General features: G+C 38.3%; 1 protein-coding gene across 1 annotated transcript; it reads left to right on the top strand.

The window, feature by feature from the left end:
- The first annotated feature begins 234 nt into the window (after positions 1-234).
- LOC145481659 (cytochrome P450 10-like) lies at positions 235-15,021 on the top strand. Its single transcript, XM_081460186.1, has 9 exons — positions 235-1,233; positions 3,728-3,918; positions 5,252-5,533; positions 6,746-6,843; positions 7,656-7,822; positions 10,898-10,976; positions 11,630-11,786; positions 12,584-12,627; positions 13,900-15,021. The coding sequence occupies exons 1-9, from the start codon at positions 800-802 to the stop codon at positions 14,008-14,010; spliced, it is 1,563 nt and encodes a 520-aa protein (XP_081316312.1). The 5' UTR covers positions 235-799; the 3' UTR covers positions 14,011-15,021.
- Positions 15,022-16,280: the final 1,259 nt, after the last annotated feature.

Below are 16,280 nucleotides of genomic sequence, written 5' to 3'. Positions count from 1 at the left end.
ATAAGAACGAACCACGTTTCGGAGTCGTCATGACACCATTTTCAAGTTCGAAAGATATAAAATAGACTGTCAGAAGAAGAAGAAGATAAGCATAATAAATAATTAATTAATTATGATGATCGACCAACGGCTAATTTGCACAATCTGATCAGGCCTTTTTCCGCCCTGATCTGATCCAGCGCTACAAATCGTAACTCGCTTTCAAAAGACATTTTGCAAAAAGAAGAAAAATCAGCAGAAAAAGCGAACAGACAGCAAAAAGGCTTTCTAGTATTCCGATCGCCATATTCCGATTCCATACAAAGTCTTATAATTTTGACATGACCGCTACTTGAACTTGCGTGACCTATGTTCAGTTCAATTAAGCTTGGGCTGCCTGTTTTTCTTTCTAAAGGCGGTATCCTGGACGCGCGGTCAAATTTCACAGAGCAAGTGTAACTTAGGCGGTCGAACAATCGCTCAGCATGGGTAAAAATGTGTCTTTCTGGTTTTGATCAGTTTTTCTGTTGACTTAACCCCGGGGTTGTAAGCCCTACAGTTGTGCGTGTGCTCCTGGATACCAACAACCGAGGGTTGTCCAATACACCCGACATGATAATGGTGCACGATGACAATGACATGACCCGCCCGATTGACCTCTTCGATTGTGAACCCACACACCTCATTAACGACCCTGATAAGGTCCATTCCTAGCCTAGGCGGCAGGAAAGCCTATATACATCTAGGTGTGAAAACCCACAGGCTCAACTATATCAGCTGCATTCTTGAAGTTGTGATTCGAGTTCAGTTCACGCACGCAATGGAAGTCGACTTGTATCTCATCTGCGTAGCTCTACTCATTGTTATTGCCGCTTGGATTTTAGATCCTATCCGAACGTTACTGCAGTTATTACGAAAAATGCGTGATGGTGGGAATACCAATTGTTGTTCGTTTGCCGACATACCAGGTCCAAGTGGGCTACCATTTGTCGGCAGAGCTCTTCATTATATCAAGAACTCCACCACTTTGAAAGAGTTCTTGATTATGCACGGAAGGACGTATTTTCAGCAGTATGGACCCATATACAAGGAGACAATTATGGGAAAGACTGTCGTGTATATTAGTGACCCGAAAGATGCAGAAACTGTTTACAAAGCTGAAGGAAAATATCCCAAACGAGTGATCCCACAATTTAAGGCGATCGAGAAGTACTACAAAAGCAAGAACATGTCTCTGGTCAGCTTGGTCCAACTGTAAGTGATAATGATTCTAGAGCAGCCTGGATATTTAATGTTTTTGTCGTTATGTCAGGCTAGGGACCTCATAAAGGTTATAATAGTACTCGAGAATTAGCACACATCCCGAACGCGTGCCAATATATTGAGACAAAACAAGAAACAAAACGTTGGTTGCCAATGGTTCCAGGATTTTCCAGCTGTTATTCTTAGATGGACCAATTCTGCCACTGTTCACCTGTTTATGCTGGGTCTGCCTAAAGGTCCGTCTACACAGGTGACTTTTGTCACAGCAACTCGATGCAATTTTTGTCGCGCTAAAATATTATTGCATCAAGTTTCAAACATGTTCGAAACCCCTGGAATATCGTGGCGACAAATTGCACTGAAAATCGCACCTGGTTTACACGTGCGATTTTGAAGTTGCAACTTTAACGCGACAAAAATTGCATCGAGTTGCCGCGACAAAAATTGTCTGTGTAAATGGGCCTTAATGTGCAAGCCAGCGAGTTGTTTGAGTTACAGTGCGAGCTATGTGAGTCATGCGAGTTAGGGTGCGAGCCATGCGAGCCATGGTTTTAACATGAAAAAAATATTAAATAACGCTTTATATTTTTACTCATTGTTTGTACTTTTGACTCAAAATACAAAATACGACACAACTTGTAAAAATATACAGCGATACTATGCACCAAAACATCTAATAAGATATATATAAATAACACTGTATTTTAAACTAATACTGTATTTTAATACATGTATATACATGATACAAGTTACGCTAGCTACATGTAGTGACAGTTTTAATTTGTAGATGATTCTAAAATGTGAATATATTCTAAAGTGTGTGACCGTATTTATTTTGTGTTATTTATTTATTGATTTATTGATTTAGTTTTTTAAGATCTTGAATATTATTTTTTGAAAGGAGAGCAAATTTTGAAGAAAACTACCGTCGCAGATGTGTGTTGGTAGTAAAACGATTTATCCCATTGGCATAATCAAGGTTCAGATGACATCAATATTGTATAGATTACATAACGCTATCGAAGTCACGCATTCTCTGTAGTCTTCAGAGTGCAGTGGAGACAGAGACATTCTTTGTTGTTCTTTGTGTTCTTGTTATTGTTGCCGCTACTCACAGTAGAAACCCAATTTTTTGGAGCCCCCGATTTCTTTAAACCTTCTATTACTTGAAGCAATCTTTTGGTCCCATTAGCAAAAGAGAGCCAAAAAAAGTTAGGAGAAATTTATCCACATCCCTATATATCTCAAACCATTTTTCGTTTCTCTGAGAGGTTAGTGAAATTGGGAATCCATTGTATAACTCGAACTGACTTACTCTCTTGAGTATTTTTTAGGTTTATTTTATTTAGTTAGTTACATACTAGCAAGGTGAGTATCTTGCTTTGCAGAGTGCTGAAATATTTTGTTTTAAGTATGGTACAATATATCTTATATAAATACTATTTTTTTTATTTTATTAATTTTTTTTATTTTTCATTTTTCATTTTTCATGACGCACCTGACTCGCATGGCTTGCACCCTGACTCACATGACTCACATGGCTCGCTGGCTTGCATATTAGTAAAACTCGTTGATGCTGTTGTATTGCAGGGGCCCGTGCCATTAAGCCTTGACAAACTGGAAGGCACAAAGATTTTAAGTAGCTTGTTTTATATTCTAATAGTCCCTATGGTCAGGGTCCAGGAAACCCATTGGAAACTATTGGAGTGTTCTTGGTATCTTGAAACAATCACATGTTTCATCTGGTGGAGTCATCATAGTTTGCAGCCATTTTATACTGTCTGAGTTGCCTTAGGCCTTATTTATGTGGTCTTGGTCACCCGAGACAACCCTCCCCCCAGGTTACCCTCCCCCCAGGTTACCTTCTCTTAATATTTCTTTGCAAAATTCAACCAACTGTTTACAAGAGGATTGTGAACCCGTCTTGGGGGGTGAGACAACTCAGGTGGGTGAGTTGTCTCGCCTTGGCAGGTAGGGTAACCCTGGCAGATGGGACAACTTTTCTTCATATAAACACTTTGGCTTGCCTAACCGAGACAATTCTTGGCGTGGCAAGTGTCATAAAATGTCTAGATTTAGGATTTGAAGCAGAAATTTGTATCAAAGAAGTGAAAATTAACTCCACAACTCCCACTTTGATTGAATGACCGAGGAAAGCTAAAAAAAGGGATATTTGCACATTTGATTATTCAATGAGGGTTATGAATAATCATGGGGGGTCAACTTTGACTCGGACTACAGAGACAACATTTTCACATACAAATGCTTCATAAAGTTGCCTCAGGGGGAGGGTTGTCTTGGGTACCTGAGTCACTATAAGACTGATCAGTATGTCTTTTCAGGCTTCACTTTATCAAGTCACATACTTATCTCAAAGGTATCAGACAAATGGGAAATGGAAAACCTGAGTTTTTACATATACAAACTTTTACATGTAGCTGCAAGTACCTGACTATTGTGAAAACATATAATTATTTTATTATAGAGAGAATGAAGAGTGGAACAAACTCCATAAGGTCCTAGCACCTAAGATGTTACGTCCGGGAGATATTCTAGAAAATCTTGAAAAGTTAAGCAGTGTTGCAAGAGACGCTGTTGACCACATGATGACGTTAAGGGGTTTGAATGGAGAAATGCCTGACCTTGAAGGAGAAATTCCTAAATATGTTGCTGAATGTAAGTTCTTTAAAGCACTACTCAATGATCAAATTTTTACCCCTTGATTTTCTAGGTTTATTTGCATTGAATTCCACGAAAGATCAAAAATGCTGTTTACCATTTGCAACTATCTGCATTGGTTTTGGTTGAAAGAAAAATGTGTAGAATATGCAAATGAGAGGACTGATGACATCATATACACTCAACCAAACATTACATCAAGTATATAAATAAAGATATCTGCCGCGGACACCATTGAAACTTGTTAGGCCACTAGTTCTACATGCAACATGTCCATTGCTATAAAAAGTTCTGTTCCCATGGCAACCCACTCTTTTCCAGTCTTCACCAACTGATTTTAATATTTTAATGATTTTCAGCTTGAAAACATTGAACAAGGCCATGAACGTGACCCAACACATATATGCTTCCTGGATCAGGATGCAGATGAGGCACTGGCCATGAGCAAATATCAATACTCTGAGCCACCTTAAAGGTGGCAAGAAAAGCCTTTAATATTGGGGAGGTCTGGAGCCTAGTATGTTGCCATGGGAACAAAAATATTAAGCTCATATTGTGGAGCATCTTTAGTAGAATCTTACCTTAAAGAATCAAACATTTGTGCTACACATTGGCTGATATATCTTTGTTCATCATATTTGATCAAAATTTGGTTGAAATTATGACGACTTCACTTGGCCAATTTGCATATTTTAAAATAGTAAAAATAGTAAACAGCATTCTTCTCGTACAGACTACTTGTCTATGTTTTAAAATGGCTTAGATAGGAAAGATGCGATTTTCATCATGTAGTATAGCACTTCAAGTTGTTTTCTCAATCTTCTTGTAATGGTAGACAGACAAACAGACAGACAACTTTTATTTAAGCATGATAAAAAATTAAAGCTCAGTAGCTTTACTGGATTCGTGCATAACAAATTAAATTAAGCTGAATTTAATTTAATTTTTAAGTTGAAAACTTTGTACAAAGTATATACACGATAAATAAATACATGTCATCTAAAATTCTAATAACATATTAAGGTTTTACAAACTAAAAGTGGATAAATTAACTAATTCTGCCATTAAAATTAATGTACACATCTCTCTAAGGTATCCAGCATAAACAGCATAATTTAAGAAAAAAACACACTGGTAACCCATAACTGGACAGACATTCTCTCCCCATTGCTGTAAAGTATGAATTGAAAGGAGATTTCTTTGCTATCCAAAATTGATTTCTATTTCTTTTAAGAAAGACTAAGAGGAAAAGAAACAGGGATTTTAGCCTGTGTTTTCTTACAGGGTGTTGTCTAATACTACATACTATTTCTTACTTTTAATCTTATAGTTCTAGGTGCAGTGACACTTGATGTTAGGATTGGTTTGTATGATGACCCACCTAACAAGGAAACTCTCAAAATGCTTGAAGAGACCTGCAAGTTTTTTCCTTTCTTGGAGAGATTCGGTGGACTCTGGGAGGGCCTTCTTCTTAGGTTTGGGCTCAGTTCAACAACATACAGAGAATTCTGCCAAACTGAAGATAATGCTATAGAAATTGGCCAGAAGATCGTGAACCAGAAGGTTAAGGAGCTCAGTGTAAATGGGGAGGAAGAATTTGTAGAAAATCAAGGTACTAACAACATTACTTTCCAAGTTATGTTTAATAATTATTATTGAATAGATATATTTTCAAAGTGAAATGTGGCCTTGAGAGAAAAAAAAAAAGATGTGTCATACTGTCCCATGGTCAGTAAATTGTATTTTCTGCAAAAGAGATAAAGTCTACATGAATGACAAGTGAGATTCAAGCTTAACAGCTGTACAGAGGAGCATCTGATCGTGTAAATGAATGCAGCATGGGCCTCCATGGACAGATACATATATTTTTCTCAGAGGACTGGATCAAGTATTAGGTATATATTTATTCAAACAAGAAAATAGCAAAATATTATATTAATAAAGACTGAAATGAATAGCTACACGTACAAAATTTTCAGACCAGCTTAAGCTATATTCAGGCCAGAATCAGACCTGAATTGCCTGACTGAGGCCTGAGCAGAGCCCGACAAAAGCCTACATACATTTATCAGGTTTGCTAAAAGAACCATATTTTTGGTTGGATGCAGTTCAGGCCTGAATTCCGACTGAATAATTTCAAGACTGTGGACTGTGGATTATGGACTGCAGAATGCAGACCGGGGGTAAAATGCAGACTGAGGGTAAAATGCATGCAGACTGCTGACTACAGACTTTTTAAGTTTAAATCGTGTTAATGCATTATTGAATGCTAACCATAAACAGTTTTACTCAGACTACTCGTAGTGAAAGTTAGCCTGAATATTACTCAGGTTAGCCTGAAAAACTCTCTGGTTAGCCTGTTTATGGTTAAGCTCTCAATGATAGAAATGGTAACATGATTCAGTTATATCAGCCTACAGCCTACAGTCTGCATTTTATTCTTTGTCTGCAGTTTACCCCATTTCTGCAATCTGCAGTCTGCAGTCTGCAGTTTGCAGTCCGAAGTCTGCATTTTACACTGACCGCCTGTATTCAGACCTTACTTGGGCCTAAATAATTTCAGGCCTTAATTATAGCCCAATAGTAACATGAACAGAATGTAAGTTACTAAATAACACATGGTATCCTTAAAATAATGACCTGATCTATGCAATCACATCATAGTGTTTTGAAAGGTGGCTGATGTGTTAGGTACGTGCAACTTCAAAACATCGTTTTAATGATAATATGAAGACCTGATTTCTTAGTGTAACTATATATTTCCTAATTTCCTGCTCAGTATTATAAAAAATATTGGATAATTGCAATAATTTGCTTTTGTAAGGTGAGTCCTTGCTGAGTTATCTCTTGACCAAGAGAAAGTTAACACCGCAGGAGATAAACTTGAATTCTCTGGACATGCTTCGAGCAGGAATAAATACAGTAAGCAGTGCCCTTATTTTGTTAAGTCATTTAATTTAAGGAGCTGGGATAAGAGATTACTACTTCATTCCTGCCAACTCACATACCTTAAGTGTGAGTCTTACACCTGCAGTGACTCAAAAACTGTGATTTCCTGCGTACCCACTGCCTGCTGAAAAATTTGAGCCATGTGAAAATGACATGTTAACTTTATATGTGTTAAGATCACTGTTGTTATAATAATTATAATAATCACTTTATTTAAGTGTCGATGTATTTAGCACTAATGTGCTAATTGGGGACACTGTAAATAAATAAACAAATATTTCAAATATGGTTACGTATTCTAATAAATTGCCCCCTTTACAGTGAAAGTGAAATGGTTTGTTATTTCATCGGCATTTTATAGTAGCTAAAAGATATATTTTAATGTGTAAACAGTGTAGCACCCGATTATTAGTTTTGTTAAAGCTATGAACACCCTTTGGTACTCAAATAAAGTCTTTCATCCATTCATTGGAATATGAAGTTTCTACTCTGGTCTTGAAAAATATTACAACACTGGAAGGACTGGAAGAGAAATTTTGTATCCCCACATGGCCATGTAATATCCTCTATTCTTTAAATATTTTGGGATAAGGCTGAGTGCATGGTCTTGGCTCATGCTAGCTACAGCTCAAGATAGAAGTTCTTTTCAATATAATAATCATATCAATATAAATCCTTTTGAGTTAACAAAGGTTTACAAAACACTATTGTTTTTGGATTTTTAGTATGCCTTAACTGTCCTGTGTGATTGTGATTTAACAATGTTAATTCTGTTTTCATTTAAGACATCCACCATTTCTTTGTGGTTACTTTATGATCTGGCATGTCATCCAGAGGTGCAGGAGAAGATGTATGAAGAGGTCAGCAGTCTGATTGGTCCTCATGGTGATTTTACTCCCATGACTTTTTCAAAGTTGAAATATGTCAAGGCTTGCATTAAAGAATCTTTGAGGTAAACGAATTACTAATCTAAGTGGGTCTATAAAGCAGGATGCCATGTCATGCTACCCCTTTTTTTTCCCAGCATAGTCAATCGAACGAAACCGAACCAAAAATCAATCAAACTCAATCGAACTTAATCGTTCGATTGGAGTTCGATTGGTTCGGTAACCGAACACAATGGAACTGGAACTTTTCGGTGAGTTCAATTAAGTTCGATTACCGAACCCAATTGAACTGAATCGACGCAATTGGTTCGATTTTGTTCGGTAGAAAAATAAAACGTCATACAAAAATTGATAATCATCAAGTCTCAATAGAATTGGAAGGATTTCACTCTTTAACCGAGTTTTAACTAGAGCAGCAAGTGTGAGAGATATTAGCATTTTTCAATTATTAAACTAAAATCTTTATTGTTTAGGTGACCATAAACAGGGAAATTTTATCAGATCTTTGTACATAACAGGCGGTGCTTCATGCTAGCGGGAATGAGAATTACACTTGAACTTTTTCCGTCAGTGGCCAAAGCACAGGCACCAGTTCTGACAGTTCTTGTTGTAAATAGAGACCTTAAGCAAACACTTGAGGCGGTTAGGTGGAGGCGGCGATGGCCGCGCGGGAGTTGGGTTGAGACCGCCTCCTCTTGGCGCGAAATTAGAATATTAAGCTTTTATTTCGTAGAAGCGGCGGCGAGCAACGGCTGTTTTGCTTTCGTTTTCAGTGGTCCAATTTGACTTTGTTCGTGGATTTTACGAGCATAATGGCAACTTTTCGAGAAGTCCGAGACGTTCTAGCTGTTGCATGCTTTGAGGACATCATAGACGAGGATGAATTTCTGTTGCTGAGGGATCTACACACGTCGAAAAATCTTTACTTTCCTTACGAAGACTGAATCAGCCTTTTCTTTACTAGTGCAACCAAGGTCACTGGCCTCTGCCTCCTCCCATTTTTCTGATATTTCTTCCATCAGAATATCCATCTCGCTATCTTCGATGTCAACTCCACTCAGTTTCGCCTGACCGTGATGTTTTCGTTTCGCCTTGAATTTGTCCAGTAGTAGTTTGAAATGTTCCTGTACGTTTTTCCGCTTCACCTGAAACTTCACGGAGGTTTCGTCATTCAGACGATCCGTGATGGCATTCCATACTTTTCCTCGATCTACAGTCCTTGGTTTGAAGATCTATGGTTCTGAAGCTCTGACTTCTTTCGCTAGGATCAAATCATGTGCTTCTGTCCATTCCATGATCGAGCTAGATGAGAGAAAACAAAAGCTTATTAAAAACAGGTCTTGTCTATCGATTCACCTTTCGGAAATATTCCAAAGTTATAGAGACAAATTGGAAGAACAAAATAGCATTTTGTACCAGCAAGTACTTGCAATCTAAAGTTTTAAAGTCTACAAGACGTGAACATCACTCGGAACAATGTGAATCCAGGAAACTCACCGATTTCTTTTGCTTTTCTCACCTTCGCTTGCCATCTTTCTTCTTCACTCACACCTCCAATGTGAAGTGAGATTTTCGCGGTAAAGCAAACGAAATATCAAATATTTGCAAAAAAAAAAATACAAAGGGACGTGTAAAAAAACATTTTTTAACTTTATAAAAGAGTTTCTGTGTATTTTAGGTGCTACAAATGGGAAAATAAAGCGACCGTCTCTCGAGGCAGCCAAACCTACCTTTCTCGCCGCCGCCACTGTTGGAAGACGCGGGCAACACTCCACTCGACAACTATTCCTGCGTGTTAATTTACGCATTTTGCGATGGCGTTGTGAAAGATCGTGAAGCCCCATTTAGTCTGAATCACGTTCGTCTGAAAAACTACTTAGAACTGAGGTCTTATGTAATCACTCGTTGTTTGTTACCACCAAGTGTTGTGGAATTAATTTTCAGTTGTAATACATTGACCCGATTAAAGATATTATGGAGATTGAATACACAGCCCAAATACTCACGATTCGTTTATCTGAATGCAATCGCTTTCAAAAACTTTAAAACCTCTAAAACGTAACCAAATGTTTTTCTAGTCCGTATGATCAAACCTCAGTTTAATTTTTAACCTTTTATAGTTTTTTTACGTCTGCCAGTGTGGTTGAAGTATAGTTTCCGTACCACAGACATGTTTTTGTGAAAAGCGTGAATGTACAAATTGGTCACGCTTTATAGTCACGACCGCCTCCAATTCCACATTTTAAATAATTACGCAAATTTTTTATTCAATTGACCCCGAAAGCTTTCAGAAGAAACTTGCTTTCAGAAAAGGTCGAAGAATTCATTTCAGCCAATTTTCAAGTCTCTGAATGTTATTGTGAGGGTTTATACTGACAAGCTGTCCACGCGGGAGATTATATTGTTTCATCCCTTTTCCCGTTCAGTCCCTAGACGTCGTGGGAAACTTGTTACATTGGAAACGCTTGTGTGACTAGGGGTGTAAACGTTTGTAAATTTGTCAATTTTCAACAGTTAAATTAATACCAGACGTAATGTAAAGGTCCCCTTGCTGGTGCTAGTAGCGATTTTACACTCAGTTGACTTTTAAGCTATTCGAATTTGCAACCAATATTTTGGCGAAGAGTCTACACTGAAATACCAAAATGTCTCAAATGTCTCTCTTTAATTTCTGATGACAAAAATTTTTTTTTTGTCCGACCAGACTGGCTTTTTGTCAGGTCAAAACTTGTCTTTGTCCTGACAGATGACCAGCCTATAGACAAAAATTATTTGCAGGCTTGTGTGGTCATTCTCAGTATCAATAATCTGGTTCCTGGTTACTGGTTTTAGATTCTGGGTTCCGTTTATTAGGGTTGCCCGAGTTTTAAATGTCATTTGAAAAGCACTCAGTTCTGGGGCTTTAATTTTACTTTATGTACAATCTGTTGCATTCTTAGAAATTCTTCAAACTACATTTCCCTTAATATTATGTCAGATTGTATTGTAACCATCCACCTTTCTTGGCATTTTAGCAAAATAAACTACTTCTAAAGCTATAATGTCACAAAAATTACAAATTATAACACATCATTTATCTTAATTATAACCATTTCATTTTGTCTATCACACCTGTATGTTTGATTTTCATTTGGCTGCAGACTGCATTCTATTTCTGCTGGTTGGTCCCGTGTTGTTACTCAGGATGTGGTTTTATCTGGTTATCAAGTTCCAGCAGGTGTAAGTGTATCACGTAATGTTAAAGTGCTTAAATACCTTCCAGCAATTGGGCAGATGAGTGATCTGCTCTATGACATGATATTAAACTAGTTAGATTGGCCACCTTTTTAGCCAAGCAATTTGAAAAATCAGTACTTGAAACAATTTCGATGAATGAAGTCAGTGAAGATATCTATTAAAGCTTATGTCCATTTATTAAATTTTCAACCTCGGAAAATGTATTTCCAGCTTTCTTATTGGTTCCTGAATCGTGGTTATCAGTCATTATACCTATGTTTGTTTGACCTTATGTGGAAAATGAATGCAGGAAGTGTCGCTAAGCTTCAAACTTTTGGGTTGTAGGCGAAAGTTCTGTATGAAAAATGGCTGAAAAAAAGCAGATTGTAAATATATGGGCATTGCCATCCCGAAACTGCAAAAAGACACAGAATGTTACCAATTAATGTCACTATAAAGTCAATAACGTTGAGTTTCACACTGATCATCAAGAAGTTAAATTGAAAACGGTTGAGCAAAACCTTGTAAAAGAAATAAAATTTTTTATCATGACGAAGAAAAGTAGTAAAACTGGGGAAGATCCATAAATCTCGAGCTCATAATCTAATTGTTAATTAGGTATAAATGACATGATAACTTTTAATTTTGTTTTTCAGACTGCTGTTAAATATCCAGATTATATGACTGGATACTCAGAAAGCCTGTTCAAAGACCCTGATGACTTTAAACCTGAGCGTTGGCTGAATGAGGACATGGGCAAGATCCAGCCTTTTGCTATTCTCCCATGGGGAGTGGGACCACGAATGTGCATTGGCGAGTATTTACATAGTCTCATCTAAACACGAGGGGAGTTAGGATAGTTCCAGACAGTTATGCAAACCCGAGATGCAGTGTAGATCTAGCTTGAATACCGTAAAACCCCACCTTAAAGCCCTGGGCTTATACAACTTCATAAGGGGTTTTGGGTGGGCATAGAAATGGAGGGCTTATATCGTAGGGGGGGGGGGTGGGGGGCATATAAGCGGAATAGAAAAAATGTTTCGGAACGACGAGATAAAACTTATCTGAGAAACGAATTAAAGTTAACATACCATAAGATTTACACCTATTACCCTATTAAACTATTATTATTGTTTGTATAGAAACACAAAAGGAACGCACTTATACATTAGATGGGCTTATATCCGTGGGGGGGGGGGGGGGTATATCCGGAATAATATCTTTGTTAGCGAACAGAAGGGCGGCTTCTATCCAGGAGGGCTTATAACCGGGGGGGGGGGACTTTAACGTGGGATCTTACGGTATGTTATAAGACTGCATACCTCATGAATTATGACACAAGCAAAAATGACGCAAGCAAATGTAAAGACGCAATTGGCTGCTGTTCTAGCACCTGGACCCGGATGTTAAGGAGCGCCGTTAGGAAGTTTTCTTACCATTATCAACATCTTACTGCCTCGGCATCTGCGTATGCTGGGCACTAGCGAAAACCAAACGAAAATTGTTTCCAGCGCCTATGTTACTGCACAGTATACATCTTTTTGTTTGTCAAAGCAGTTCTACATCAGGTCATTATCGTTATTTGTGATGTCATGTTGTTTTTATTTCAGGCCGGCGTATCGCTGAAGCTGCAATGTACCTGCTGTCAGCAAAGGTAAAGCACTGGTAATATTATCCTTCCAGAACATTCCTCTTTGAATCATCCCGGCTTCAATAACTGCAATACCACTGAAATGATGATAACCAGCAGAAGGGATCTTCAGTTTACTGATCATATATACAGAGATGCTGAGGGCTTTCCGATTGGACCAAACATTCCAAAACTATTGACATGGGGGCAAATGGTGCCGAAGTTTTCTGAAAAAGCCTTGGAAATCCGAGAATTATCGAAATTTCCGGAAACCCTGGGCGCAAAATAAAATGGAACAGAAATCCTTGGTTAGAAACTTTCGAAAATTTAGTTATAGCTAGTTATTATTCGCGAGGTTGTCCTCTTTCTCGGAAATTCCGGAAAATAATGTTCCATTCGCCGGTGAAAATTTCTTGATATTCAAACCGGAATTTTTGGTCCAATCTTTATGTTTTGATATAGAGCACGAGCATCTGTGGGCTTGTGCAGTACTCTCACACTGTGTTAAAAGTAAAAGCTTCACCGGAAACCGGCTCATCGTTTTGGTTACCTTGACACGAAAGGAACGTTCCACTGGCAAATGACCAGTTAATTTGCAAATCCGAGATAGTCATGTTATGCGAGAGACTATGATCTAGTGTTAAGCATCGAGAGACTATGATCTAGATCACAGTCTCGCATCATCAAATCTCTTAACATAGTCTCTTGTGTAAGTCTATTCTTAATTAGTCCCTGGATCCACGTACTCTTTAAGGCTGATTTTCATTAGCGCCAAAGTCGTAGTCGGAGTCGTAATCAGAAGCGTAGAGTGATACGATCTAGTGAAACTGATCAAATTGACGGAGTCGGAAGCAGAACACCCTAACCGCTTATGACTCCGTCGCTTACGATCTAGTGAAAACTAGATTGTCGGAGTCGGAAGCAGGAGCGGTAGAATAAACCAATCACAATGTTTGTTTCCGGGCCTTGTGATTGGTTGATTCTTCCGTTTCTACTTCCGACTCCGACAATCTAGTTTTCACTGAATCATAAACGACGGAGTCGTAAACGCAGTCGTAAGAAAGGGAAACGTTCTGATTCTTCTGACTCCGATTCCGTCGAGCTTATGACTCCGCTTACGACTCCGATCTTCGATTTCCACTAGGTCGTAAGCTCTCTTACGACTTCGACTCCGACTTCGACGCTAGTGAAGAGAAAAAAAACTACAGTGTACAATATCCACGGTGCCAACACAATCCTCCTTTTGTTGTTTTTCAAGTCATTTCTATTAACAGAGGTTTTTCTTTTTCATCGCAGCTTGTTCAGCGATTTTCATTGGAATACCATGAAGAATCAGTTGGTACAACGTGTAAATATTTTTTAGTACCTGACAGACCAGTACGAATCAGGTTTATGGATCGCCATTGAAGAACGCCGGAGTATTTGGGTTTTAGGTTATAAGGGACGTTTTCTTGGTTTATGTAACGCTAGATTTCCAGGCTCGGCCTATTTTTTATATATTACCTGTAAAAGCGGAATCTCTTTTCTCTTCTACTTGAATTCTATTCAAGTGCACTATTTAAGTACTTCAGGTAATTCATATATTTAATACACGTTTATGTGATGTCTGTAATGTTTCTTAGTTTTTTTTTGTCTGTTTTAGCTATTAGTAGTTTGTTTTTACATTTTTCATTATTTTGGTTGCTATATTAGAGACAAACAGGAGCCATAATTGATGATGAGTCCTGAGGCAAATTGGTATTTTCTATTAGCAGCACTCCTCTGCAGAGTAGCCACGTTACTGAATGTGCTACCCTGAATAAATGTTTGTTTACTAACTAGTGCCACAATTTCGCGTTGTTAATAATGTACAACAAGTAGCCATAAGTAGGCCGTAAATTTGCCCTTGTATGTTATTTGTCGTCACAGTATTTAATGCTTCCCATACAATGAATATTAATACACCGCATAATAAAGTTGTAGTTATTTTTAAATAAAGTCACCAGATGGTCATCATTATCGTCAAACAGTGGACTCAAAGGGTCGCAAGGAGGCGTCAAAGCTTCAGGATAGTCGAGAGGCAATGCATGGCCAGTATGTAAACTAAAATGGCCATACATTTATTGGAAACACAAGCACTCTTAGCGTCACAAAAGTGCCTGTATACGGGCATCACTGTCTCAGGGCTCGAAAAAAGTGCCGTCCCATTGCCCCGGACAAGTAGATTTTCCTTCTGGGCAAGTAACTTTACACTCGCACTTGCCCAATGGGCAAGAGACCAAGCAAGTCATCCGTCAACTAAATCATTAAAAGGGCAAACTAAGACTTGCCATGGGCAAGCAAACTTTAAGAGATACTTGTCCCAAGAGCAAGTTGGAATTCAAGTTTTTTCGAGCCCTGTGTCTGCCGCACAACAAAGCTGGTAAAAAGTATTGGGTGATCGATACACCGTGATACAATGATTTTTATTTAAAAAACTGTTCACCTGTTCATAGAATCATGCAGCCACTCTTTTTTTGTTAATCAAGCCAGGAGTGATGGGCTTCTGATTAAGGTTATCCATTTCTTTTAATTTACAAGGTGTTTTGTGGGGTCTCTTACAAATCATCCTTTTGGTGTTAATTATTACAGCTGAGAAAAAACAGTTTGAAATAGTGGGAGTTCAAAATAGCCGATAGTAAATGACTGAAGGGAAAATCCAAGCGAAATGGCTTTGAGTTCGAAATAACGGGGAATTCAAAATACCCAAGATCGAAATTAGCAGGATTCAACTGTACTATTACTACTATAATAATATTCGGAGGGGGGGGGGGGGGACTCCCTTATATGAGCTATACGGGTATGTGCGGCCCCAGAGGGTAGGGTTTTCAGCCGTTTTGGTCATAAATAGGGTATCAGTTTTTGGCCATTTTGGTCTTAAATACGGTATGGTTTTTGCACTCTAGTCTTAAACAAGGTATGTTTTTAAGAAGAAGCTACTTTTCATGACTGTCGATAAGACCGTCATCAAAGGCCCTTCACAAATTATGTTTACAGCAATTTAACATTGGTCTGAACTGGGAAACTAATTATGAGGCAGGGCTGGAACAGGGTATTGATTTAAGGGTCAGGTCATAAATGGGGTATCAAATTTTTGGTCAGGTCATAAATATAGGGTGGGGAAAATCGCAGATTTTGGTCATAAATAGGGTAAGGGTTTTGGGAAGCGGGCCGCACACCCCTACCCAATTTTTCTCGGAGTACCTCCCCCGGGAATTATATACACGAAAACATCACTCGATTCTGATTGGCTGAGAGCAGTGCAGTTCACGTGTAACACCAGTGCAAATTACACATTGTATTTCTGGATTATGATTGACTGAAAGACACTTGGAAATTTGCTAAGCCAATGATATCACGTAAAATGATGACGAAAATTTTGTGCAGAAACTTTGAAAAAAGTTTTCTCGAATGAGAGTAAATGGCTTCAATTAAGTTAGAACTTCCGGCACTTCCTCCACGCGAATTTTTTCATGTTTATATTATTAATAAGTAATCATATAGTTTTTTTCGTTCAATTTGGATTTAATTTGCACGAGTGACTTTCTACAATCTAGCTCTCCAATCTTCAGCTCTTCGGAGCTGCTGCAAGTGGCTGCCCCAGAGAAAAGCCGCTCTAACTAGACATGGCGGGCGCAGACTCATCTTGAAAGTGAGGC

This window comes from Orbicella franksi, chromosome 3, assembly GCF_964199315.1.
Source record: "Orbicella franksi chromosome 3, jaOrbFran1.1, whole genome shotgun sequence".
NCBI lineage: Eukaryota > Metazoa > Cnidaria > Anthozoa > Scleractinia > Merulinidae > Orbicella > Orbicella franksi.
Note: the sequence above shows the minus strand (reverse complement) of the source record. Positions and strands in the feature narration are given on the sequence as shown.